At 37.4% G+C, this 27,080-nt stretch overlaps 1 protein-coding gene across 4 annotated transcripts in view; it reads right to left on the reverse strand.

Annotated features, from left to right (window-relative positions):
* Lrp1b (LDL receptor related protein 1B) overlaps positions 1 to 27,080 on the reverse strand; it is a 1,962,444-nt gene that overhangs the window by 638,552 nt on the left and 1,296,812 nt on the right. For all 4 annotated transcript variants that reach the window (XM_021192210.2, XM_029535926.1, XM_029535925.1 and 1 more), the window contains exons 28-31: positions 18,816 to 18,947; positions 16,742 to 16,969; positions 3,647 to 3,821; positions 2,816 to 2,910 (exon numbers count right to left, since the gene is read on the reverse strand). In XM_021192210.2, the coding sequence (XP_021047869.1) occupies positions 2,816 to 2,910; positions 3,647 to 3,821; positions 16,742 to 16,969; positions 18,816 to 18,947 (630 nt within the window). The remainder of the gene's footprint in view (positions 1 to 2,815; positions 2,911 to 3,646; positions 3,822 to 16,741; positions 16,970 to 18,815; positions 18,948 to 27,080) is intronic.

Genomic DNA, 27,080 nt, shown 5'->3' on the forward strand with positions numbered 1-27,080 from the left:
TATATATATATATACATATATACACATACACCCACCCACACACACACACACACACAAACATATATATATATATATATATATATATATATATATATATATATATGTGAGTATCATGCTTGGTCATTTCTTTGGGCTTAATGCTTACTGGAAGACACTCATGGTCATGTAAACCTAACCATATCTTTGGAAATCTCTCTTGTTAATTATATCTTGTGCTACTTAGGATCCTAGAACTAAAGGAAGGGCCCTTTAGAATTTAGTAGGCTTGTTTCTGCATCCACTGTTCTGTTCCTTAGAACTATATATTAGTTCCTTTGTCAGTACCATACAGTTTCATGATTATAGCTTTCTGCAATTGGTCAGGATTGGGCACAGTGATATATCAACTCTGCCCTTCTTGCTAGAATTGCTGTGTCTATTTTGGGACTTTTTATGCTTAAATAACAATTCTCAGATTGACTATTTTAGTCCTATGAAGAACATAATGGGGATTTTGATGAGGGTTGTATTGAATATCACTTCTGAAATATATTTATGTTTACATTAAGTCATCCATAAATATGAGAAATTTATCTTTCAATCTTTTTCAATTTATTTCTTGAGGTTTATAACTGAGTTCTCTCATAGCTTGTGTTAGGTTTGCCTACCACATACTAAACAAGAACTTTCTATTAAGGTATATTCCCAGATCAGCTACTGACTGCTGTATGTTGGGTTTGTATCTAGCTATTTTGATAACGTGATATTACATGTTTTAAGAGTGTTTTTGGTGGAATTGGGAGGCCCTTTCTGGTGTTGAAACATATTTCCCCTACATCATATACTTGGAAACAAACAGCCTTTCAACAAGTACAGCAACTAGACAGCCACTTACCAAAGACCTACACCGCATTCTGATCACTACTCTGTACAATCGAACTCACAATGCATCTGAGATATTGAGGAAGACCTGGAATTCTGAAACAGCTTGAGGAAACCATCAGTGAAACAACAAAGCATAGTTCTGGACAAGGACCTTCTGAAAGGAAAATAACCTTGAGAGTTGACAATTTGGATTGATGACATTAGAAAGCTTTTTCATACCAAAGGGAATAACTGCCGGAATGAAGACACAGCTGCACATTGGAAGGAAGTGGTTGCCAACGACATGCTGGACAGAGGTTTACTGTATAGAATATACAAATAACTTCAAAAATGAAGCATCTAACAAGGAGCAAAACTATCTAGTCACTACATGACCAAATGAATTGAATTGAAGTGATCAGGAAAAGAAATGGAAACTACCAAAAAACAATGAAAAAAAAGGGTTCGACATTCTTAACCATAGGAGAGATGCAAATTAAAATAACTTTAGGAGCTGGGGAGACGGCTCAGCCAGGAAAGTACTTAATGCATATGTATTAAGGCCTGAAATCAATACCCAGCACCCATGTAAAAAGCCAGGTTTAGTGGTATCCACATGTATCGGAGAGATGAGGAAAAGACAGGAAGAGCCTAAGGGCACCTTGACCATTCAGCCTAATATCCATAAAATTTCTCAGACCTGAGGTTGTCCTCTACCCACCAGCTTTACGTGTACATGTGAACATATACTTATCCATCCCCTCAGACACGAACATGCTCATATATGTATACAAATATACAGTCAAAATAAATAATAATCAAATAGAGGAAGAGAAGGAAGAAGAGGAGGAGGAGGAAGAGGAGGAGGAGGAAGAAAGAACACTACTGCAGGGCATGTACCTGAAGGACTAAGACAGAATAGCATGGAGATTTTTGCTTATTTGTATTTATACATAGTTTACATGACTGATACTAGCAAAGACAGAAATTAGTTTAGAGGTTCATCAACAGAACACCTGATAAATATGATACATATATAGAACAGAATTTTATTCAGGCTTTATGGATTTATGCAGAATTTAATCATGACATCTTCAGGAAAACAGTACCCAAGATCATACTATAAAATGAAACAGGCCAGATTCACATACACACACACAAAATTATTACATCCTCTTCCATACATGGACTCTGTATTTAAATGTCTTTGTGTGGCTCTGAAATTAAAGTAGAAAAGAGTCTATGAGAAGAAAGGAATTAATCTAAAGGGGCATGTTCTGGTGAGCTCTTGTCATCACAGCTATTTGAGAAGAGAGAATGTCGGTTGAGAAAAATATACCCCACTAGACTGGCCTCTGGGTGAGCCTGTGATGAAATTTACTAATTAGAAATTGATATGGGAGGATCTGGCCATTTTGGGTGGTACCACTCCTGAGCAGGTAGTCCTAAGGTGCTATAAGAAACTCACTTCAAGGGCTGCTGTGACAGTTCGGACCTCCATGATCTTGTCCTGAGTTCCTGCTTTAACTTCCTTTGATGATGGACTGGAACAGGGAGTTTTAAGTGACATATCCCCATGCCTCCCTGAGTTGCTTACGGCCCTGGTTTCTGTTGCAGCACTAGAGACTGTAACTGGGATAGGAGGGGAAGGGCCCTCTAACAAAACACCCATTGTATGAAAACGGAAGGAGATTGTCTGGGGGAGAGGGGGGGGACAGTGACAGAGCTGGGAAGGGAGGAAAGCAAATGGAAGTACGCAAATATTCACCTATGAGCTGCCTCAGAGATGCCCAGACAGTGTTTGTGCTAATGAAAAGCATCTCACAAAGAGAAAACAGGTTTCTTGGAACCAAATGTTCCCTGACTTAATTTATATTACGGATCTGTAAATCTTCTCAGGGTTTAGTTCAAAGTCATGGAGGTATATCACATTAAAATTGTAATATTCATTTTTTTTTTAAAAAGTACTTACCAACTGGTTCCTTTTGGTTCTGAAAGAGAATCTTGCTGTTACTTCCATCCATATTTGCCATGTTTATTGTATTTCCATCTGTCCAGTACAGTTTCCTTAATTCAAAACATATGGATTAACATGTTATAAGCAGATCCATTTATTGAAAAGCAGCATATGTCAAAGAATAAACTAAAAATAATTATAGGCTAAGAATTAATTTTTTCCAGAAGACTTAAATATGTTGGCCCCCTATGTGTTTGCCTAGGGAGAATGCCACTCTTTTGCTTTCAGCTCTCCTTGAAAGACATTTATCTATTCTCATTTTCCTTCTACATTCCAGTCTAATGCTTAGCCGAGGTTAAAGTGAGCTACTTTCATTTTGTCCTTCATCACAACCAAATCCTCTTGGCTAAAAAGGAATTGCACGCTGTAGGTGGGAAGAAATTCATTTTGACCCTCCCTCCTGGAAGCTTTGTACTACCCAGGTTCTGTGACTTGCCAGGGACAAAGGCCCAACCACTCTGCACTGACCATGCAGTAAGGAAATGTTGAAAACCACCATTCAAAATAAAAGCATTATTTTCCTCAATTCTATTTCTTTTTTTTTTTTTTTTCTTAACTCTCATTCCCTTGAAACAACCACTAAAGAGATCTTATAAATTGAATTTCATCTGGATAAAAATCTCTATCCAAGACTCTGAATCTCTTATAATATCCAACCTCACATTTACATTTTGACTCTGTCCTCCACATATATATCATCTGAATTAAACAATTTTATGTAAAATGTAAACTAATGTGCAAAATGTTTTTTTAAAAAAAAAAAAACATTTAAAAATCATACTTTACCCTCTGACTGGGTGGGCTGCCAGACACTGCGGTTTATCGATTCCGTGGATAATTGAGGTTTTCAAAGAGCCATCTAATCTTGCCACATTAATTTGTGTTTCATCAAATTCTGAGCTAATCCAGTATAAATTACGTGATACCCAGTCCACTGCTAACCCTCTGATACTCTGAATATCTGTAAAACAGGATAAAGAAAATGGAGAGTTACTGAGGGTTCACATTCTCCTGCCTCTTCAGGTAAGTTATTTTCTGTCTAAGGGAAAACCTAATTTACACTTTAATTTGTCAGCTAAAATTGTGCAAGATTGTAATCTCATCCCCTTATCAACACTTCTTAAGGCATGTATAATCATTAATGTCTAACTGCTGAGGCAATAGGAAACCTGAAGAAACAATTATCATTAAAATTAGAGTAACGATCAATGATTCACCAGTGAACCCTTGCAAGACATTGGAGGAAGTCTTGTGGGCTGAGGTGAGTGACCAAGGTTTAAAGAAGAACTAGCTCGTGCACTCAGCACACACAGGTCTCCTTAGGAGAACGGACTGTATCTCACCAGCGAATGGGCTGTTAGATGCTTAAGTGCTGATTTGTTACTTATGGGAAGTAAAATAATTCAACTTTCATCAAACCCGGCACAGTTGAACACTTTTCAACACGGATAATTAACAGGAATTTAATGGAATCTGAGAACAAAACTAAAATCATTTTAACATTACTCCAAATGTGGGCTCTACAGTAATGTTGGAAACCTAATTAAGTGTGGATCCAGTACCACTACAGATAATGTGTCTGGACTGCTCTTCTTTGATTAGTGAATGGGGCATCTTGAAAAACAAGTGCAGGGATGCATATTAAATAGGACACTATAAGAGGAGATACACAGTAAGTTGAACTGTCAGAAATTATGGAATTTAGTAAAGTATAGTAGGGCTATTTTAGTACCTATGTGTGGCATTTAACAGCTCAACCCAGGACTTGCCTTTTTTGTATTTTGTCATTTTCTAATATTTGGTAATTGGAGGTTTCTTCACTCCTCTGTTCCTGGACCTGTGAAAACACTGACTGCTCAGTGGCTGTGGCAAGGGTGGAGGTCCTGGGTGTCCCAGTGGATCTCACGCATAGGCTACCTGCAGTACTGACCAGTCCAAGCAGCTGCGACTTCACACCAATGAAATCAATACATCTTCCGGTTCATAGGAAGCCAGCAAACTAGTTTTTTTTTTTTTTTTTGTTTCTGTTATTGTTGTTGGTTTTAACTTAGAAAGTAGAAAACTTCGGACTTATCAAACTTGCTAACAGAGCAGAATACGGCCGGGAGTCCAGTAATTGTACTGGAGCTGTGGAGCACAGAGGTGGTGTATTGCGTGGCTACTGTATTTCCAAGACCAGGAAGCTCTTCTTCAGCTGGTGTGGTTCATTACAGTGCCAGGTCCAGCATCACATCCTTAACCCACGCCTTCTGTAGGGTTCCCTGCTGACTCTCACTGATAAACTGCTGCCCTGATAAACTGGATGTGCACCGCCTTCACTGCACAATCTCATACTAATGTTTTGTTTGTGAGACGGAAAAACACGACACTTCATTGAAGTTAGACTTTTTCTCCTCATTTGGAATGCATTCCTTCTGCCCCACCCTCTACAGTTCACTGGCAGCAGAGGGGTGGTGCTATAAGAAAGAGGTTTCTGTTCATGCGCCAACCCTGTGGGCCTGGTTCTTTGTTATCAGTATCTGTTACAGAGATTATTTTTTTTTTCAGGATCTCTGCTCACTTTAACCTAAGGCAACTTACAAATAACAAAGGATTTCTCAGAATCCTCCGGAGGATGGAATGTTGCTCTACCAGACATCATGTTTTATAAAATACTTTTGCTTTCTATTTCTGATGCTCAAAATATTTTAAATTATTTTACTAATTGGAATATATATACGACCTTCTTTAATTTTAAAGCAAAATTCAGTAAATATTATCAATATATATTTCCAATATATTAAACATATCCTGAGACATATACAGCATACAATGAAAATATATGTTTGTAATGACTTAGTGAACTTATCAACTACAATCTGGAACTTTAAGAATATGTCAATACTCAAGTATAAGGCTGAAATGTGTGACAGTGTTTTTATCTGAGCACTTATCTGTTCAATCTCAATCAGAACTTTGTACCCTTTTGATGGACAAAAAGTGGCACTTTGGATTATCTGTTTGACAGTTGAAATCAAACTCGTATGCTTTTTTTCTATAACTAAAGTTCTGACTCACTGCTTTAGAGAACTCTCTAAACTGCCTATTAAGGACATAAAGGAAAATAGTAAAACAAACAAACAAACAACAACCAAAAAAAAGATATCTTTCTCCTCAATACTAAAAATATTGAAACAATATATTTTGAATTGTAACATCTGTTTTGTTTTGTTTTGTTTTGTTTTAATTAGGTCACACCAATACCTGGGAGCAAGTTTCTCAGAAAATTCATGTTTTCTCTGTTTTGGGAAAACCCACTTTCTTGAACTAACGCAGGTGATACATTCTTCAAAGGCCTGCATTACCAAAAATTGTTTGGGTACATGATAAATGTATTTTCAAATGTATGTCAAAATCAAAATACAGACAGGTGAATGTCTGCATTTTAAAAACACACATGCACACGCCCCCCCCACACACACACACCAAGTACTTGTCAGTTAAATCTATAAAAGTAATGATATAGCAGTTGAGAAAGTAGCAATCATCAAGACAAAATCCACAGATCTTTACTTTTTTGAGATATTTGCTGCTTGTTCTAATATGGCTCATTAGTGGGAGAACAAGACTGAATGATCACAAGATTACTAGAAAGATTTTATATATTATTAGCATGTATCATCCGAGATGAGTGGGAAAATCATTCTTGTTTTAAAAGAACAATTTTTTAAAAAACATTAACATCTTAACCTAGATTTTTCTACTATTTCTTTAGCTATATTAAAGTATCAGAATATCCCCATGGGATTAGTTTCCCATCTAGTAAGTTCTATGTCTAAGTTAACCTTTCTGAAGATATATGGTAGAGAGTTATCTATTAGCCTCTGACCTCTATTCATGCACACATGCATATGAATACTCATCTGTGTATGCCACCATACATAAACACATATAACACATACAAACAAACCACACATATTAAGTATCAGTTACTAAAAGCAACACTCCCATCTCTTCTTGCTCACTTCTGCACTAGCACTTCCAACCTCTATTAAGTATCAGTCATCTGAACCTCTTAGTTCTATCTTAGCTTTTGGGCAATGCCCAAATGCTGTCCCCTTCGTTACATGTCTCAGAGTTCTAGGCTAATATTTGTTTTGATTTTTTTGAGGAAGGATTTTAGGTAAACAATGCCAGTCCTGAACTCTGAATACTTCTGTCTTTGTATCCTTAGCTCAAGTCTTAGTGCTGGGTGTCCACCATCATGAGGCCATGGGTATTAGAACTTAGTATATGCAAGTCAACCAATCTCCTACCTGACCCACATCTCACCTCTGGGTTAAATTTTGTTTCAAATTTAGTACATTTCTGTAACTTTCTTATATCACTCCTGCCTATCATTTCTCAGTCTGCGGGTCTATCTTTGCAATTGTCATTTGATTTATTTTTCAACTTAGCTCCCTTATACTACCTTTAAATCTTACCTGTGGTTCCCAGTTTTGTCCTAATTCCGTGGGAGATAGGCTCCAACGTGAAACCTCTACTATATCTAGCTACTTCCTCAGCAGGGTATCCCAAAGATTTTCAGACCTCTGTGACGATGCACTCCTGAACTGGACACCCATTTTCCCCAAAGGCCTCCTTACCTCTTCCTTCCTCAGAAATTCCGTGTCAGAAATCATTTTGAACTGGAACCTAATGGTCTAAGATGCTTGCTTACCCATCCTTATTTCACTTAACCTTAAATTGTAGTCATGTAGTCACGTTTAGGAATACTGTCACATGCCATGTTCCTTGAGTTAATGAGAGGTCTTTAGCTTTTACAGCTGTGAAATACAGAACATCATTTCACCACTCTAATGCCTCAGTTGCAGAACCTAAAAGATGCTATAGAATTTCTTAATATCGTGCACATTAGAATGAAATCGTATATTCACTTTTCTAATTGAAAACATGAAAAGTGGGGATAGAGAGTATGGACCTTTGCCAGCTTTCCCTATGGAAGCGAAATACTCAATGATCAGCAGTTTTGGGCATCATTATGGCTACTTACATTTTTTTATATCACAGATATTGATATTATTTCACCACAGAAACTTTCTCAGTAAATATGAAAAAAATGGAGCATTCTGGCCAGATATGAGTTAACAGAAGAAACCCCATAACTATTTCAAAGTACAGATAGCACTGTTATTGTGGACCAGTGAGTGTCTATTTAATTCGCTCTGAACCCATTTTAGAATTATTACTATCATTTTTCAAACCATTATTACACTTAATAATTTTCAATATATAGAGAGGAAAATCTTACTTCACACTGAAAATAAAATAATTACTATATAAGTGAATAATATTTCAAACATGAATGGACAATCCTTAGATAAATTCAATTAGATTAAAAATTAATTGAGAATTCCATGTTTAGATGAACATGATACCTCCAGCACTGTTTAGGCTGAAGCAGTAGAATGAGCAGTTTGAATACGCCAGAAACATCAAGCTTCTTTGCCAATAAAAATGAGATTCTACTGAAAACGGCGCAGACTTTCATAAGCCCACCACTGTGTGTCTAGAACTCTTTGCTCACACTTCTGATGAATGACAACCTTTGGGAGGAGAAAGACAACAGATGCACTCCATCAAGTTACCACCAGGGGATCTGCCGAGAATGCTGAGTATGAAGAAGGCACATATTGTGAGAAACCTGATAAACACATATTTGAAGCGAAACCTTTTTTCCCCTCAAATTCATTAGAGGGAAAGACATGGCGGGGGGGGGGGGGGAAGGCAACACCTGTATGTCTGACAGTCTGAAAAGAGATTCAGGTGCAAATGAATCAGCTCTAATACCCCCTGGAGTCAGATAGAGAGGTTTAAAGTTAGAAAGCAACAAGAACCTCAAAATTTAATTCTATCATTAAAGGGGTAGATTTAAAACAAACAAACAAACAGAGAACATGTAGATAAAAATATGAAATACCAACACATGACCTAGTTTGCTTCTGTTTTCCTGTGGTACAACATGGGCCACAAGCAACTTAGGCAGGAAAGGATCTATTTCACAGACTTCCCAGGTCACAGTCTGTCCTGCAGGAACTCAGTGCAGAAAGGAACCTGAAGCCAAGCGCTGGGGTAGAGGTGACGGAGGAATACTGCTTACTGACTTGCTTCATAGCTTGCCCCTCCTTCTTTCTTTCTTTTATCCCCTGGGACCATCCAGCCAAGGATAACACTGGGTTGTTGCACATCAGTCATTAATTAAGAAAATGCCCCAGAGACTGGTCCATGGGCCTGTCCAATAGATGCAACTCAGTTGATGTTCACCCTTCCAAGGTGACTTTGCTTTGTATTAAGTTTAATTTTTTTTTTACATTTTCTACCTAAATTTTGTAATATTCTCCTTGTGTTGACTACCAGTAGTATCTTCAATTTTACTGAGGCACTCTATTGTGGAAAAGGATGAAAGAAGTCCACACTCGGGAGGGCTAACTGAGCTCTGGGGCTATTTTAAAGGGATAGCACTTTAAAAGGACGTCTGATAGAATTACTGTCCAGTGACTAGCAGTAAAATCCTAAATCATCTTATTACCACACAATGAAGGATACAGGAGCACCAATAGTGTGGACCAGAGGGTAAGTTTATTTCTGCCAGTTCCTCCCTGCGCCTTTGAATCTACAGTACAGTTTCTATGGCTGAGTTCTCTCATCAGTAGAATGGAAATTATTTATATAAATATTAGATATTCAGAAATTAAGTTGGATAGTATTTATGTCAAGTTAATGTTAGGTCATTTATCACACCCAATCAGTAAGCCTGACAGCTTGAATGACAGGTCCAGGCAGAGGCTCAAGTAAAAGCATTATTAGGGCCAGAGGCTAAAGCTGTTTGCTGCCAAGATCATTCTATGGATTATAAGGGTGTTTTCTCTTAGAATAATATTATATATGATTTTTGTGATAACTAATCTTGGTTGTCAACATGACTATACCTGTCAATGTCTGTAGCTGAGAAGTACAGTGAAGGCTTTTGTTGGGAGGGGGAGGGTGTTGTTTGTTTGTTGGTTGGTTGGTTTGTTGTTGTTTGTTTATTTTTGATTGGATATTTTGAGGTAGAAAGAGCCATCTTAAGGGCCACACCATCAGTGGCACAGTATATAAAAAGGAAGGTTTTGCTCTGTCTGCTTTTCTTCACCCTCTCTGGCAAGTTCAGTCCTGTTACAGATGCATTTCTTCCTTGGTATTAGGACCTACTTCTTACGGAATTCAAAATAGACTAAAGACCGGTGGCTTTCCAGGACTTCCCTAAAACTCCAGCACAAGACTGAGACAGCTTTGTGGACTCAACTCCTATGTTTATAAGGGAAAGTAGTACGTATTTCTCTTTCTTTTTGAGTTTTTGTACCGTCTGGGTATCAGAGTAACTGTGGCTTCATGAAAGGAATTTCATAGTGTTCAACATGTTTCTGTTTTGTGGGATAATTTCAAGAGCAGTGGCATTAGTTCTTTAAAAGTCTGATAGAATTCTGGGCAAAAACTTTTTGGCTGTGATTTGTTTGTTTGCTTGCCTGCTTGTTTTGGAGACTTTTAATGATGGTCTCTATTTCACTGGAGGGCTATAGGTCTATCTTTGATAACTTTGATAAATGGTACCTATTGAGAGGATTTTTTGATTTAGTTGAGCACAGGTGTTTGAAATATGTCCTTAAGATTCTAAGGATTTCCTCAGTATCCACTGTTATGCCCCTCCTTTCATTTTTGATTTCATTAATTTGGATAATCTCTCCATGTCTTTTAGTTTGGATAAGGGTTTGTCCATCTTGTTGATTTTTCTTTGTTTTATTGATTTTCTGTACTGTTCTCTTTGTTTCTATTGAATTGATTTCAGCCCTCAATTTGATCATTTCTTTCTTCTACTCCTCTTGGGTGTACTTGCTTCTCTTTTGATCTAGAGCTTTCAGGTGTGCTGTTAAATTGGGAACATGAGATCACTCCAGTTTCTTTACGTAGGCACTTTGTGCTGTAAACTTTCCTCAGAAAACCAGCGAACTACTGGCGAACTACTGACCACTCAGTGAACTAAGCAGAGATCACGTGGGTTCACAGAGACCGAAGAGGAAAGCGTGGTTACACAAGGTCCTTTGTGTATATGTTGCAACTATTACCTTGGTGTTCTTGTAAGATTCCTACCAGTGGGAGCAGGAGTTTCTCGGACCCTTTCACCTGTTCTTAAGACTCTTTTCCTCTCTTGGGCTGCCTTGTTTAGCTTCGATGTGAGTGCGTTTGCTTTGTTTTATTGTGTTGTATTTTGTCCTGCAAGGCTATAATTTCTTGGAGCCCTGTTCTTTTCTAAAGAGGAAATGAAGGAAGGGTGCATTTGGCGAGAGAGGAGATAGAACTGGGCGCTAGGAGGAGTATAGGGAGGGAAAACTGTGGCATGGATGTATTGAATAAGAAAAAAATAAAAGAAGACTATTTTCAAGAAAAAAGAAAAAAGAAAAACTGAGACGTAACAGAGGGCAACTATATAGGAAGTAAGAGCAAGGTCTGCAGAGCTCATCCACAGTGCTCCAAGAGATGTACAGGTACGTGATGTTGATTACTGTTGCAATTTGTGATACTCTGATAAGATCCAAAGCAAAACTGTCAAAAGTTCATCTCTGGTTTTGCTACTAAGAGAATGTCCCACTATTCTGTATTAGTTACTTTTTTGTTGCTGTGACAAAACACCATGACTGAAATCGGTTATGGAAGAGTTTTTGCCTTATCGTTCTATATGTATAAGGGTCCATATGTCAGAGAGGCATGGCAGCAAATAATAGGCATGGCCCCAGGTTCAGGTTGTGGAGACATCTCATCTATAAAGGCAAGAATGAAGAAACAGAATTCCTAGTGGGGCAAAGCTATTGATGAACAAGCATGCATCCACACTAAGTTTAAAAACTATCTTACAGAAAAGAATATATTGTTTACTGTTGAACCTATTTTTCTCAAGTATGGGACAATGTGCTAGCCATAACCTAAACTAAATTGTTCTGCATTGACTGTTCCAGGAAATGGCAATTATGTCTTGGTTTGAAAAGTTGTAATGACCATCTTGCAACCCGTACATTTGTTTGAACCTTGTTATAACTACCTTGTTATGACCGCCTTGCTATGTTCTGCTACTGGAACTCTGCCTATCATGCCCAACAAATTCTTCATTTCGAAACCCCCAACCTCATCTCTCTCATGTCTAATGCTGACTTAGGTTGAGGCAGCAGGTTTACATGAATAAAAAAGCTTGATTTAATTAATTGCTTGCTTTAATTAATTTGGTCATGATATTTTGGGTCAGTGGCTTTTTTCCCCTCACACTTTAGGATTAACACAGAACTCTCAAAAATATTCCCTACACACATCCTCCAGCAAGGTTCCAAACATAAACTTTCCCAAACAGTGCCACCAACTGCAAACACAGTGTTCAAATACATGAGTATATGGGCACATTTCTCACTAAAATATCCACATAATCTTTAGCAAGGCTGGGTTCTTGGGGAAAAAAAAGGTAAGTCTATTGAAATTGTAAAGAAGAAGCAGAAGAGGTACTTTAAGAGAGCCTGGGCCTCCACCTTCAGGTTAAACTGTCTGCCTTTGTGTTTGCCTCTTTATAGCGGAGCAATGTGCCAAGGATTCCTCAAACGTTGTCTTCTCTATCCAAATTTACAACCACAAAAGCAGTTAACTACACTTTGAAGATCTACCTGGTATTCACCTCTCAGGTGAATCCCAGTATATATCTTTGGTAAAGAGACCCTTCCAAAATAATGTTTCCCATGCCCTCTTTAAAGCAAATACCATTCTGCATATTTGCATGGAAATATAAAACACAGAAATCAGTTTTTGGCTATATACATGTAAGAAATTTGATGTAATCAGGATTTTTTTTTTCCCCTTCAGCAACCTGAGCTTGTCTGTGCTCTGCCTTGTCTGCAGGACAGAGTGCCAGTACCATGGGGGCTATCCTGCATCTCTTCCTCCATTTCTTCTCCTAAGGAAAATACTTGTCCAGCTACTAAAATACTAATGGCAGAAACCTGTCCCTTAGTGTTTGTAAACTGAATTTCAGCTGTATGCAGGTTTCAGAGCTGTGGAAGAGGGATGTTCACATTCTTGATAAAGGCCTTGAACTCCTTCCTGAACTCTGGAGGATGATCATTTCAGTGAGTGTAATGATGTCTTCAGGCTATGTACACATTTTACATCTAGCCCGCTTTTAAAAAAGAAAACCTGCAGACAAAGGCAATCATCATTGTATTTCCTCTGACTTTCCTATGAGTTAGAGATAAATATGATCACTTCTGACAAATATTAATTTGGTAAGTTGTTTTAACTGTCCTGAGATGAGACAAATTGTCCTAAATACAGGTACAAATCAGTTGTCGGGCTTGTGTTGCCCTGTGTACACCTACCTGAAGGTCCTGAAAGGATATTTTTAGGGACGCTGTTACTTGTAAACTTGTATTGCTCAGAGTAAGCACTTAACATCTTAAGAATTTAAATATCCCTGACTCCTGAGCTATTTCTCTTTATGGAAGAGGAAATGAAGAGGGAGAAGATTTGAATTAGAGGGGTCCTTCTGGGGAACAATAAGGAGTAGAGTGAGAAGGACATGTGGTTAGGATATATTGTATGAGAGGACAATCTACCTTCAATGAAAAAAATAAGATTAAAAACCTACCATTGATGGAAAGATCTCTCATGCTCATGGATCAGCAGGATTAACATAGTAAAAATTGCCATCCTGCCAAAAGCAATCTACAGATTAAATGCAATCCTCATCAAAATTTCAACGCTATTCTTTACTGATTTTAAAAGATTAATACTTAACTTCATTTGAAAAAACTTAAAACCCAGGATAGCTAAACAAATCTTTTACAATAAAAGAACTTCTGGAGGTAAGACTATCCCTGATTTCAAGCTGGACTACAGTGTTGTAGTAATCAAAAACACATGGCATTGCTATGAAAGCAGGTTGATCAATGGAATCAAGCCAAAGGCTCAGATGTAAATCCACACACCTATGGAGATCTGACTTTTGATTTTAAAAAGCCATAAATATGTACTGGAAAAAGAAAGCATCTTCAACAAATTGAGTGGGTCTAACTGGATTTTGGCCAATAGAAGAATGCATATAGATTCATATCTATTACCTTGCAGAAAACTCAAGTCCAAATGGATGAAAGACATCAAGAGAAATCCAGATATACAGAACCTGATAGAAGAGAAACTGGGGAATTTCTTGGTACTAGAGACAACTTCCTGAACAGAACATCAATAGCACAGGCACTGATATCCACAATTAATAAGTGGGACCGTACGAAACTGAATAGCTTCTATAATGCAAATCAAAATGACTTTGAGTTTCTATCTTATACTTGTCAGAATGGCTAAGATCAAAACCACAAGAGACAGCTCATGCAGGCTAGGATGTAAAGCAAGGGGAATATACTTCCACTGCTGGTGGGAGTACATATTTGTACAGCTACTTTGGAAACCAATATGGTGATTTCTCAGAAAATTGGAAATAAATATACCTCAAGACTCAACTATACTTCTCCTGGTCATATACCTGAAGATATATATACATATATATATATATATATATATATATATATATATATATATGTGTGTGTGTGTGTGTGTATCTGACAGTTGCTATGAGCATAGTTAAGCAAGTGTCCTTGTGGTAGAATATATATGTGTTCCTCAACTGAAGAATGGATAAAGAAAATGTGATTCATTTACATTATGGAGTCTTCCTCGGCTGTTATAAACAATGACATCATGAACTTTGCAGGCCAATGGATGAAACTAGAAAAAAATTATCTTGAGTGAAGTAATCAACATCCAAAAGGACAAACATGGTTTGTAATTTCTTAAAGTGGACATTAGCTGTGAAGTAAAAGATAATCATGCTATATTCCACAGACCCAAGGAGGCTAAATAATAAGGCTTAAGCAGGGGACACAAAGATCTCCCTGAGAAGGAGAAACACAATAGATTTCACCAGTGGACTGAAGATAGGTTGGATTCAGATGTGGTGGGATCAGGTGTTGGGGTAGGGAGAAAATACTGGGAGAAATTACTAGAATTAGGGGGCATTTTGGGAGTAAGATAGAAACCTAGTGCAATGGAATCTACAAGAATAAACCTAACAAAGACTCCTAGTAATAAGGGGCAAGAGGCCTGAAAAGCCCATCTTCTTTAATATGGCAAGGCCTCAAGTGGAGGGACCAATCCATATACAAAACCTTTGACTTAGACCTATACTTTGTTCTCTCTGCAGAGAGTTCTGGAACTGGAGCGTAATCATCATCAGAGAGATCAGAGACTTTATCAAGCAACTGACAGGAGCAGATACAGAGTCTGAGAGCCAAACATTGGGCAGAGCTCTGGAGTCCCAAGGAGGAGCAGGAGAAAGGGTCAGAGGAAACAGAGGAGTCACTGACACAATAAGAACACTGCCCACAGAATCATCTGCCTGGGATTCATGAAGGCTTGCAGAAATCTGGAAGTCTGTAGGAATCTAAAGTAGGTAGATCTTCTGCATATATATTATGGCTGAGTACCTTGGTATTCTTGTGGGATTTCTAACAGTGGGAGAGGGGGCTGTCTCTGATTCTTTTGCCTGCTTATGGGAACCTCAAATTCCTACATGGTTGCCTTTTCCAACCTTGATGTGATGTAATGTGCCTGGTATTATGTAGCTTGTTTTGGAATGTTGGATGGATGTCTTTTGGACACCTAATTTTGGCTGAGGGGAGGCAAGGAAGGGTGTGGATATGAGGGAGAGGAAATGTGTGGACAGAAATTTGGGGAAGAGGAAGGAGAAGAATCTGCAGTTGGGATGTAATATATGATAGAAGAATAAAAAATAAAACCCCTACTATTAATCTTCTAAAATCGAAGATATTTAATAAAATAAAAAAGGAAACAAAGACTTCTCAAACATTTTGATTCAAAATTTGCAATGTTCTTCAGATCAATGGTTCTTTATGTAATCTTTAGGAGGAAAGATTACCCTGACTTTTAGTCTATCTAAAATATCTGTGTTAAGTGTAGAGGGCCTACAGTTGCAGGAAAAATGGTTCTGGCTTTTATCCACAGTGAATAGTGTTCTGTGAAGATTCATTTACTGAGCTGGAAACAGATGCAAAATAGGACAGCCAACATAGAGGCAAGTAATACATCAATACAATATTAAATATTTAGAGTTAAGCAATTACATTCACATATATGCTTAGTTTCAGCTAGGTTTTATAGCTTAGAGATATTATTAATATATGTTATATGTGCATACCTATGCATGTGAGACAATGCATATTACAGCAGGCACACAGAAGTCAGAGGACAACTTGGGGTGTAGATTCTATCCATCTTCTCTGGATTTGGGGAATCAAATTCAGGTCATCAGGCTTGTGTGGTAAGTACTTTTACCCACTCAGCTAGGTTGTCAGCCCTCATTTTTGTTAATGAACCCAGAAAGAGCTTATGAAGAATTGCTTCTGTGTGTTTAAAGTGAGGTTTGGACACACAGCTCAATTTAGAGTCCTGGAGAGTCCTTGCTGTACTTTATGTTGACTCCATGCTAGTAGTGTTTCATGGCAGAAAAAAAAAGCTTTGTAATGTGTTTTAGACATTTAAAAATTTTAATTTGCTACATACTTTTTCCTTGGAATATCTTTAAATTTCTGGCTATCAGCCTGACATTAGATTTGACTATAACATTCAACATTTGTAGAGATGGAAGACACTCTTGGTTCACTGTACCGATTTCAACTTTTAGTTGAGTTGAACAGTATAGGAAGAATGCAAAAGAAACTATTTATTACAAATGTAATAACAAACATTCAGTTCCTTTACCTCTTGAAATAACTGTCTCTAGCCCTGTCCCGTTAATGAAAGCCCGTGTAATGGTTTGTGTTTTGATGTCTGTCCAGTACAAACGCTCTTCAGAGGCATCGAAGTCTATTACAGCAACATCATCAATATCTGGGACAGTGAAGGCTGTGATGAAGTTCACATAGGGATTGTCAATGTCCACCCCTCGGATCTCAGAACGTCTTGCATAAAGAAGAAATTTTTTCATTTCTGGAAAAAAAGAAATTAAAGTGATAATTTTTCTTATATTGTTGGCAAATGTAAGGCAGTCTAGATATTCTAAAAGAGCAACATTTAATGACTTAAATTTTAACACCAGTAATTAAAAAAAAGATGAAAAAATGTACTCAGAACAAACAGATGGAAGCAAGTTAAAAAAAAATCTCTAAGTAGTATTATTTAGTTTAAGTGTCAAGAAAGTCTTAGTGTTTAATTTTATCTCAGCATATCAAAGCATTGCTAACTAAAGCCAGGTCTGGTGGGATAGGGAGAGCTCTCAGTTCTAGGCCTGTGGTGGCTACACAGTGAGAGCCTGTCCCAAACGAAACCAACACAAACAGAAAACAAACCAACGAAGCCAGAACTTGCTGGTATATGTTCTCAGCGACCATATTTCATATTGGTATGCAAGTAAAAAAGTATTGCCACTTATTAAATAATTTTAAAGCACCTAAGAATTTATTTTACTAAGTCACTGAATAAAATAAAATTGGGTAGTACTTTTCTAAAAGCCAATGCACATATATTCTCTGTAAAAATTAGGGATCAGGTAATACAGGATCATATATTCTCTGTAAAAATTAGGGATCAGTTAATCTCCAGTTTTTATTGTAAACTTGTTGTCCTATAATTGGGAACCATTCAGATATTCTTCTACTGTTTGTGAATTGGGAGTTATAGTTATTGTAGAAATTTTGGTGTCATTGGTTGATATTTTAGAAAGGTACTGATCTGTCATCAGTGTCTATGGCAAATTCTCTTGTAAAATAGCTGTCTTCATATGTAGGGAGACAGACTGCCCCACAAAGCAACTCCTGGATTCTCTGCAGGGATCTTTAATAACATTAGCATGCTATATTCCCTACATTTTCCACTAGGTAATGGGTGCTTTGTCATTTCTTTATGGAACTAGACCCCTGTGATGGGCAATACTAAGGGAAAGTGGGCACTGTGAATGTCACACCTCAATATTCATGTGCCCATGCCCATGTCATGGATATAGGACTTGTTACACAACTTCATTATGGCAAAAGGTGGGGCACTCCCCTCCCATCTACCTGAGCTGATGAAAGATACCCCAATGTCCCCAGAATGGCCCTGTGATTTGTTAGAACTTGCAGCTCCCCATGCCTAATATTTGTACTTTCTAGTACCTCTTTTCTCAACAATTATTGCCTAATGGCTTTCTAGAATCTAGATCAGAGGGGTCTAATCTTCCCCTGCACAGAATTAAAGCCACTATTACTAGCCTCATAATTTAATCTTTGATAAATGATTCTGTTTTCTTACCTATAGATTAAGTAACTACTTTATCAACAAAAATGTTAATAAAATATTTATTCTAATTAATACAAATTATTCAGTTTAAATATTTTAAATATTTTTGTTTGATTTTAAAATAAGCAGTTCCAAACTATATAGTTTGTGTGTGTGCTCACATGTGTGTGCACAAACATTTTTTTCCATTCCCCCCTATATGCTGACAATCCCCTGCTAAATGAACAGATTAAAGCTGGTGAGTAGCTCCTGCTACGCAGGTTACCGAAGTTATCACTTCCTGGGTAGTGTACTTATACTCGTTCACCTGGTCTGCAGAGATAAATTTCCCTAATTCATCAAATAAAAAGCAGCAGAAAAAAATGAATACGGTAATAAACAGCAAATATACCACATTTTAAAGAATTTTCACTTTCCCCAGAAATAGCTGAGTCCTTACAGTTAACATGTTCTTAAAGGCATTTAAAAATCTCTTCACTCTGAGTAAAATATGAAAGCTGTGGATGTGAAGGAAAAAAAAAATCCATTGCGTTTTGGCTAGGAACTCTGGGAAACTTACCATAGCAGGTTTTCTTGTCAGGGGAAAGCTTCATTAGGTGGGGGCAGGCACAAGCTGCGCTCCTGTTATGATTGATGAGGCACAGGTGAGAGCAGGGGCCTCTACCTTCATTGGCTGCACAAGGATTGGGAGCTGCCAAAGACACAGTAAAATACAGCCACAGTGAAAAAAGGAGAATGTCAGGGATCCTCTGAGCTTCATCCACTTAGTGATTCAAAGCTACGTTTTCCTCACTGAGCCTACAGAATTACTGTGAGAATGGCAGGCAGGTGTGCAGAGTCCTTGCGTCCCTGAAAACTTTCCAGCCCCTAAAGCTCACAGCGAAAGAGAATTCTTTTCTTTTTCCCTGTTACTACAGATGTAAAGACATTTTAAGATTAGGGAGAGAAATTATCAGGAATCATTCCTGTACTAACATGTGAGAAGCTCAGATACGTCTTGTCGTAGACTCTGGAAGTTCTGATGGATGTCTCCATGTTGCCTCAGATACTGTATTCTGCTGTGAACCCAACACTCTATCAAATGGGCCTGGGAACTCTACAATAAACATCCTCCCTTTCTCTATGCCTCCTCTCAGTAGCAATGGAAAGAACCTAGCCCCGAATTGCTTCCCCAGTCTATTATGACTTGAGATGAGATATTCATTTCATACTTATGTAGTGTGTGTGTGTGTGTGTGTGTGTGTGTGTGTGTGTGTGGTGGCATGCCACGAATATGTAAGTCAGAAAACAACTTGCAGAAAATGGTTCTCTCATTTTACCGTGTGGGGCCTGTAGATCAAATTCATATCATTAGTCTCATGAAGAGAATTTACCTGCTGGGTCATATCTTCTGCCCTAAAGATTTTTATTTCAATGGAACAATAACTATTATTTTTATCCTGTTTTAATAGAGCTTATCTGTTTATTTAATATCATATTTATTAGTATTATTGATTGCTTTTAATAGAATAAAGGCTTCAGAACTTGGCTACTAAATTGAAGGTGGGACAATTGTGACTTCTGACCTCCCTAGTATTTACCTTTCAACTAAATAGTAGTACCTTTGTATCTGGTAGACTTATTGCTCTAGGCAGACAGGGTATAAGATATACCACTGAACTGTGTGTTATACCATATTGAAAAAGGGAAGACAAACAGAGGTCTCTCTGACCTTCTCTGCATACTTGTTTCCTGTGGCAGGTCATAAAACCTAGGACAGATTTTCTGACTTTCCCTACAGCCTCTGACTGTCCTATAAGAGGTGCCTTTCAAATCCCCAGAGGAAATGGGTATGTTTTTCTTGGTACAAGATTGTCAATAGACAAGCCTCAAAATATCCCCACCTAGTGTTCTGCCCAAAGTTTTCTATTATATTTATCAACTAGCACCCTTCATCAAATGGAAACAAAGATATATAGGTTTGTATCTACTTCCACAATGACTTCTTGGGTTCAAATGTGTTTAGATTTCTTTTGTTGTTGTTGATATGTGGTTTTCAACTGTAAACCAGGAAGAAGTACCAAAATTTTATTTCTTTCTAACCTGCAGTAGATAGCATTAGTAATATAAGATCTGAAAACACAAAGATTAAAACATGAGAATACATAATCAATAAAGAGAATTATATAATCAATATATGAGAAATTAGTTGCATATTCAATATATATCTGGCAGTTTATCATACTTCCGACATGAAGATTATAAAAGCAAAGCATGCCTCTTTTCTGTACTTGTTAGCAATAAATATTTTTTAAAAAGAAATAAAAGTTTCTGAAACAAACCATCCAATGAAATTCAACAACCAAAGAATATGACCCAAGAAGCTGAAGGAGTTTGCAGCCCCATAGGAAGAACAACAATATGAACCAACCAGTACCAACAGAGCTCCCAGCGATAAACCATCAACCAAAGAATACACAAGGAGGGACTCATGGCTCTAGCTGCATATGTAGCAGAGGATAGCCTAGTTGGTTATCAATGGGAGGAGAGGCCCTTGGTTCTTTGAAGGCTCAATGTCCCAGTGTAGGGAAATGCCAGGGCCAGAAAGCTGGAATGGTTGGGTTAGTGAGCAGCAGGAGGGGGAGCGGTAGGAGAGTTTTCAGAAGGGAAACCAGGAAAGGGGATACAATTTGAAATGTAAATAAAGAAAATATCTAATAAAAAGAAAAAATTAGAAAAAAAGATTATATTAGAAATCAACAGAAACTGTGGGCCTGGAGACTCCTCCCGGCAAGCCTCTCCACCCAGGGTTTCACCCTTTAACTTAATTTAGATTAATCAGAATCCCAAAGAGATTGCTAGATTAGAAGAAATACACCAGAGATGTGGAAGATGGAGCCAGACCGGCGCTGCAGAAGAGAAGGCCCTAAAGGCAGAGGCAATGAGTGTTGGAACCACCTAGAGAGAGGGCATCCAGTGGCTGTAAAATGAAAGAGAAAACTCAAAATCCCCCACACTTGCAAAAGGAAGGAAGGGAGGGAGGGAGGGAGGGTGGGAGGGAGGGAAGGAGGGAAGGAGGGAGGGAGGGAGGAGGGAAAAAGAAATAGAAAAATAATGAACAAATGTGAACTGAAGAAAGGAAAAATAATAGTTTTTCTAAAAATATATTAAAAAGAAAATGACCTCTTTTAGAGCAATTAAAAGTAGATTCTTTAACAGTCTCATGCTAGGTACTTGATTTTACTATATTTTTTTAAATTTTTAGTGCAGAATAGTTTTTGCTCTTCTCAGCATGCTACAATTATAAACTCCCCTTTAAAAAAAATCAAACGTATTAAAATTCTATGATCATAGACTAAAAACTCACACTGATTTTATAGCCCAGTGTCTATATTAATGGTAAGGCTATAATGTATAATTCACAATATTTTCTGCTTCACAGCTTGGAAAATCCACCAAGAAAGTTTGCTTTTCATTTTAATCTCAATTCTCTTTGAAATAATACTGCTAAGTCTCTTAGTTTTTCCCCTTAGTAAATATCCATCAAGATATTTTATTCTAGTGAATCAAGTGAAGATTTTGGTTCACAACTCTCCTTTTGAAACATAAGGTGAGGATTAACAGATGGTGACCCAGAAGTAAGTCCATTCTATGGAACTTTTTTTTTTTTTTTGTAAAGTTTGATGAACTCATAACAGCTCTTTAATTACATATTATCCATGGCTACTTTGGTAGTGCAAAAAGTGTTCATTGACTTAACAGGAGCTTCTTGTTCCAGAAAACTTTCAAATATTTCTCACTTAGAAATGTTTTGTTAACCTTTGATAGAAAATAATTAACTGTTTTCTGTCAAATACTATTAGAAAATCTATTATCAATACGGAGGTCGTGACACCCGACCTCCACCCAAAAGAGCTTCTTTGTATCCAAGAGATACAAAAAGCTGACCACTGCACAGACTTCCAGAAGCACCAGTTTCCCTTTCTAAATCCTATGAGGTCAGACAAAGAACCTTAGAGATACCTGTGGCATCTCCCCTCATTCACACAGTTCACTGACTAAGCTTATGGTTGTTCCAAACAGAGCAGCTGGGAAATAGCACTGAAAAGACAACGTCTTTGCACCAGGGAGCAGCATTATGTTCGGTCTTCAATGCTTGTACAGCAATTAGTGAAACTGGGGTCATGCTCAGTGCAGATGCGCTCGCTCGGTCTCCTGCACATTTATTGGAGTTATTTCAGTAGTCTCCTAACTTCGCAACTCTACCTGCTACCCTTGACTGGCTTTCTAAAATACACCCTGGGCTGGCTTGAGGCGTTTACATGGGTCCCCATTGTGCCCTCACACAGTCTCGGTAAGACTCTTCCCTTTGGACTCTTCTAAGTAGGCTACCAATTCCTCCTTTCCACACTTCTGCTAGATATTATGAAATATTAGGCTTTTGTTATAAAATAACATCAGTCTTCCAAACAATACAGCATTTTAACATTGAAGCATTTTCTTTCTTTTTTTTTTTTATTTTATTTTTATTGCTTCATGTAAATATTTGTTACCTACCCTTAGGTTTCCCTAAATTGTTCCCTAAATAATAATTCCCTAAATTATTTTTTGTTTTCTTTTGATTTTTCTGTCTTTTTTTGAGGGGGGTAGTGAGAGGGTTGTTTTGTTTTGTTTTGTTTTGTTTTTCTAAGACACAGTCTCAGTATGTAGCTCTGGCTGTCTTGGAACTGATTATGTAGACAAGGCTGGCCTAGAATTCATAGAGATTTGCCTGCCTCTGCCTCTCTCAATGAGTTTATTTATTTGTTTGTAATTTTACTGGGGACTGACCCAGGGTGTTGAATATATTCAACAGTCTATGAATTTATGTATCTATTTGTATTTATTTTTTATTTTTCTAGGAATTGAGCCTAAGATATTGTGGACACTCAATATTCTATGACTTTATTTGTTATTGTACTTAGGAATGAGCCTAGAGTCCTGTGTGTGTTAAACACTCTATTGGAGCAAGACAAATTCCATAAAGTAGGAGGTAAAGAAAAGATGGGCTAAATTCAAATAAAAATTACTATGAAACATAGGGGGATGAACTGGGCTGAGGAAAGTGGGCTAATTTCCTTTCTGAGCTCCATGTGATAAGATGAGAGGAACTCTGCTTTTTGTTTATTTGCATATTATTTTCCTTAAATTTTTATGGCTTCCGTGATTATATTAGCCTTAAGCATCTACGAATCTATTACTAACTCACAAGTGTTTGTGGTATACGATTAGGTATGACAGAATGAAGAATGGACAGTGAATGCAATCTCCCGAAGCACATAAAGACTGCAGGTGAAGGGAAATCATCACTAGTACGAAAGCACAGAAGATGGCAGAAGATCTTGTTACTCACACAGTCACAAAAGACCAAAGTCTAGGACGAAAGAAACAGTATTATTAGAGAGAAATTCATACTTAGTGAAGGCTATTTTATTATAATCTATTTCTCCTTAGCAAAAATGAAAACTTGAAAGCCAGTCTATTATTTTTATCTAGAAAATCTTAACAAAACATGATTAATTGTTAATACATTGTTACAGCCTTGTCACTCATTTAAGATGAATTTTCCAAAACTGAGAAATTGTTTCAATAAATGTTTTGACAGGAAATATATTGATTATTATTTTATAGCATTTTAAGGAAAGGTACCCTGTTTAACTGGTAATAATGCATATATAATATGTGTCAGTACTGTCCCTGCTGTTTTGTTCCATTGGCTAGAAAGATTCAGGTATAATTCTGAGCATAATGAGAATAATACATTTCATTAAAACCATTCTTACATGAGCACAAGCCAAAATTCTTACAGGAGAAGGGAGACATTGCTTTTGGGCCTCTTAATTACTCTTCTAAAGAGCAACATATTGATAGCTGTATGAGAACATTTTTATTAATATTGTCAAGAAAATTTTTCTATAGAAGTATTTTCCTGACACAAGTGAAAGCATTTAATATTACAGTGACTTTTTGAGAATCAGCCTGTATATCTTTTTTGTAAAACACAGTGGATTAATGACATAAAAATGATAGATAAAACTGAACTCCCCAAACACCTGAGCAAGATGGCTCACTTCTGTAATCTCAGCATCTAAGAGCCATTGAGAGCTCATGACTGTGTTCACTGCAGAATAAGTTGCCCTCTCAAAAATCAAAGCAAACGAAACCTCAAAAGATAAATAGACTAACTTTCCAAATTCAAAAAAGAAACAACTTATTTTAAGATTATACTGGTAGGGAATATTCTGAGAATTTTCTAAGCATCATTTCTAAAACTATGTTTAATGGCAGTTTTAGTGTTCAAATATAAATTGACCCCAGTTGCAGAAGAGTAATTTTGAAAGGGTTAAAAAGACTCAAATCAGGAAACAATGATTAGCACTTGATTCCAGAATAGAAGGCATGGCCTTCATAATACCCACCCTTTTCAATATTACAGTTCTTTCAGATTCATGCCACCCCCAAAACCCATCTGTTGGAGAATTAATGACAGGTAGGGTATGATGGAATTGCTATAGGGAAAATGCTTGTAAATCTGTTTAATGTGATGGATTTTCATCTATGAGGAAACTCTTCAGTATATTCCCCATTAGTTTATTTCTGTATTTTCATATTTTTTTTTTCTGAGATCAATGCCATTCACCTCTGCCAATTCAGGATCAAACTCTCAGTATCTACTCTGAAAGTAAATATTTCTCAGCAAATAATTCTGTCTTTATCAAGAGAAAATTCAGCCCTAGACAGCAGGGTTTTTTCAGACAACAGGATTATATTTTTAAGAAAATGGGTCTGGAAATTGTGGGATGTCAAGCAAATGAAGAGGTATAGTACTGTGACAGTCATAAGTTATTTTAAGAAAGGATTCCAGTCAGAGCAATAAGGACAGCTATCATTGATATATCATCTTTCTACAATCCATGTCTCTATCAATTATCTGTACTTCTATCTATAATCTACAAACAAGTCAAAACTACAAACTCTACTGTTTTAGCTGACTTTCCAGGCAGCCGAACCCAGTGAACCTGTTGGTGACTTAATTTATTTGTAACATATCTGAAGGAAACAAATCTGTAAGCTAGTGTACTGTCCTACCTCCCAGCTTTGGGCTGGACACATTCTTAGTTATCTTGTGTTCCAATTTTGATTTTCTCCAAGACTCTATACTTGACTTCTCATTTTCTGAAATATTCCTTAGCAATTTCATCCAACTTCTTATTTTTTTAGAATAATTTAATTTTTATTGTATGTTTTATTTATTTACATTTCAAATGTTATTCCTTTTCCCAATTCCCCCCATAGAATCCTCCTATCCCATCCCCCCTCCTCCTGCTTCTATAAGGGTGTACCTCCACCCACCAACCATTCCTGCCTCTCTGCCCTCAAATTCCCTTACACTGGGGCATCGAGCCCCATGGGACCAAGGACTTCTTCTCCCATTGATTTCTGACAAGGTCATCCTCTGCTACATACATAGCTGGAGCCATGGGTCCCTCCATGTGTACTCCTTGGTTGGTGGTTTAGACCCTGGGAGTTGTGTTTGGTCAATATTGTTTTTCTTATGGGGTTGCAAACCCCTTCAGCTCATTCAGTCCTTTCTCTAATTCCTCCATTGGTGACCTTGTGATCAGTTCAATGGTTGGCTATGAGCATCTACCTTTGTATTTGTCAGGCTCTGGCAGAGCCTCTCAAGAGACAGCTATATCAGGGGGCTGTCAGCATACACATCTTGGCATCTACAATAGTGTCTGCTTTTGGTGAATGTATATGGGATGGATCCTCCGATGCACAGTCTCTGTGTGACTTTTCCTTCAGTCCCTGCTCCACACTTTGTCTCGTTATTTCCTCCTGTGAGTATTTTGTTGCCCCTTCTAAGAAGGACCAAAGGACTAACACTTGGGTCTTCCTTCTTTTTGAGCTTCATGTGGTCTGTGAATTGTATGTTGGGTATTCCAAGCTTTGGGGCTAATATCCACTTACAAGTGAGTGCACATACCATGTGTGTTCTTTTGAGACTGTTTTACCTCACTCATTTTCTAGTTCCATCCATTCAGCTTATAATCAACTCATTCAAAGTGCTAGCTCCAGCCCCAATTTTTAACTATCTTTTTAATTTAATTTTTCCAGTTCATCCACTAAATTATGTTTAATAAAACTATGGACTGCAGGATCAACCTAAGTTGCAAAGTGGATCTCATACATATTTTTACATGAGCCATCTCTTGACTTACATTGATAATGTACTGTTACAAATTTGTGCATCAACTTAACTAGGTATGGAATGCCCAGACAGAATAATATTTTGGGGCATGTTTCTTTAAACACTAAGATTAAAATAGTATATTGAGTAAGCATTGTGAAAACATTAGCATTTGAAACAGTATACTGAAGTTAAGAAGTTCTGCTTCAACAATTAAGGAGATTCCAACAAATTCATAAGAACTTGAAGTGAAAAAAGAAGTGGAATAAATTCAAAATCATGCTGGGCAGTGGTGGCACAGCATTTGGGAGGCAGAGACAGGCAGATTTCTGAGTTCGAGGCCAGCCTGGTCTACAGAGTGAGTTCCAGGACATCCAGGGATATACAGAGAACTCTGTCTCTAAACACCAAAAAAAAAAAAAAAAAAAAAAAAATTCAAATTCATTTCTCATTTGTGTTGGCTTAGCCCTTCTCCCCTGCTGCCCACCAATGGTGCTCCAGGCACATGAGAACCTCTGGACTGGAATTAGAATGTGGGCAATTGTCTCTCTATTGTTCTTGGTTTTTGAAGTTTTGAATCCTATCTGAGTTACACCTTTTAGCCTTCCTTGA

This window comes from Mus pahari, chromosome 3 (genome assembly GCF_900095145.1).
Source record: "Mus pahari chromosome 3, PAHARI_EIJ_v1.1, whole genome shotgun sequence".
Taxonomy (NCBI): domain Eukaryota; kingdom Metazoa; phylum Chordata; class Mammalia; order Rodentia; family Muridae; genus Mus; species Mus pahari.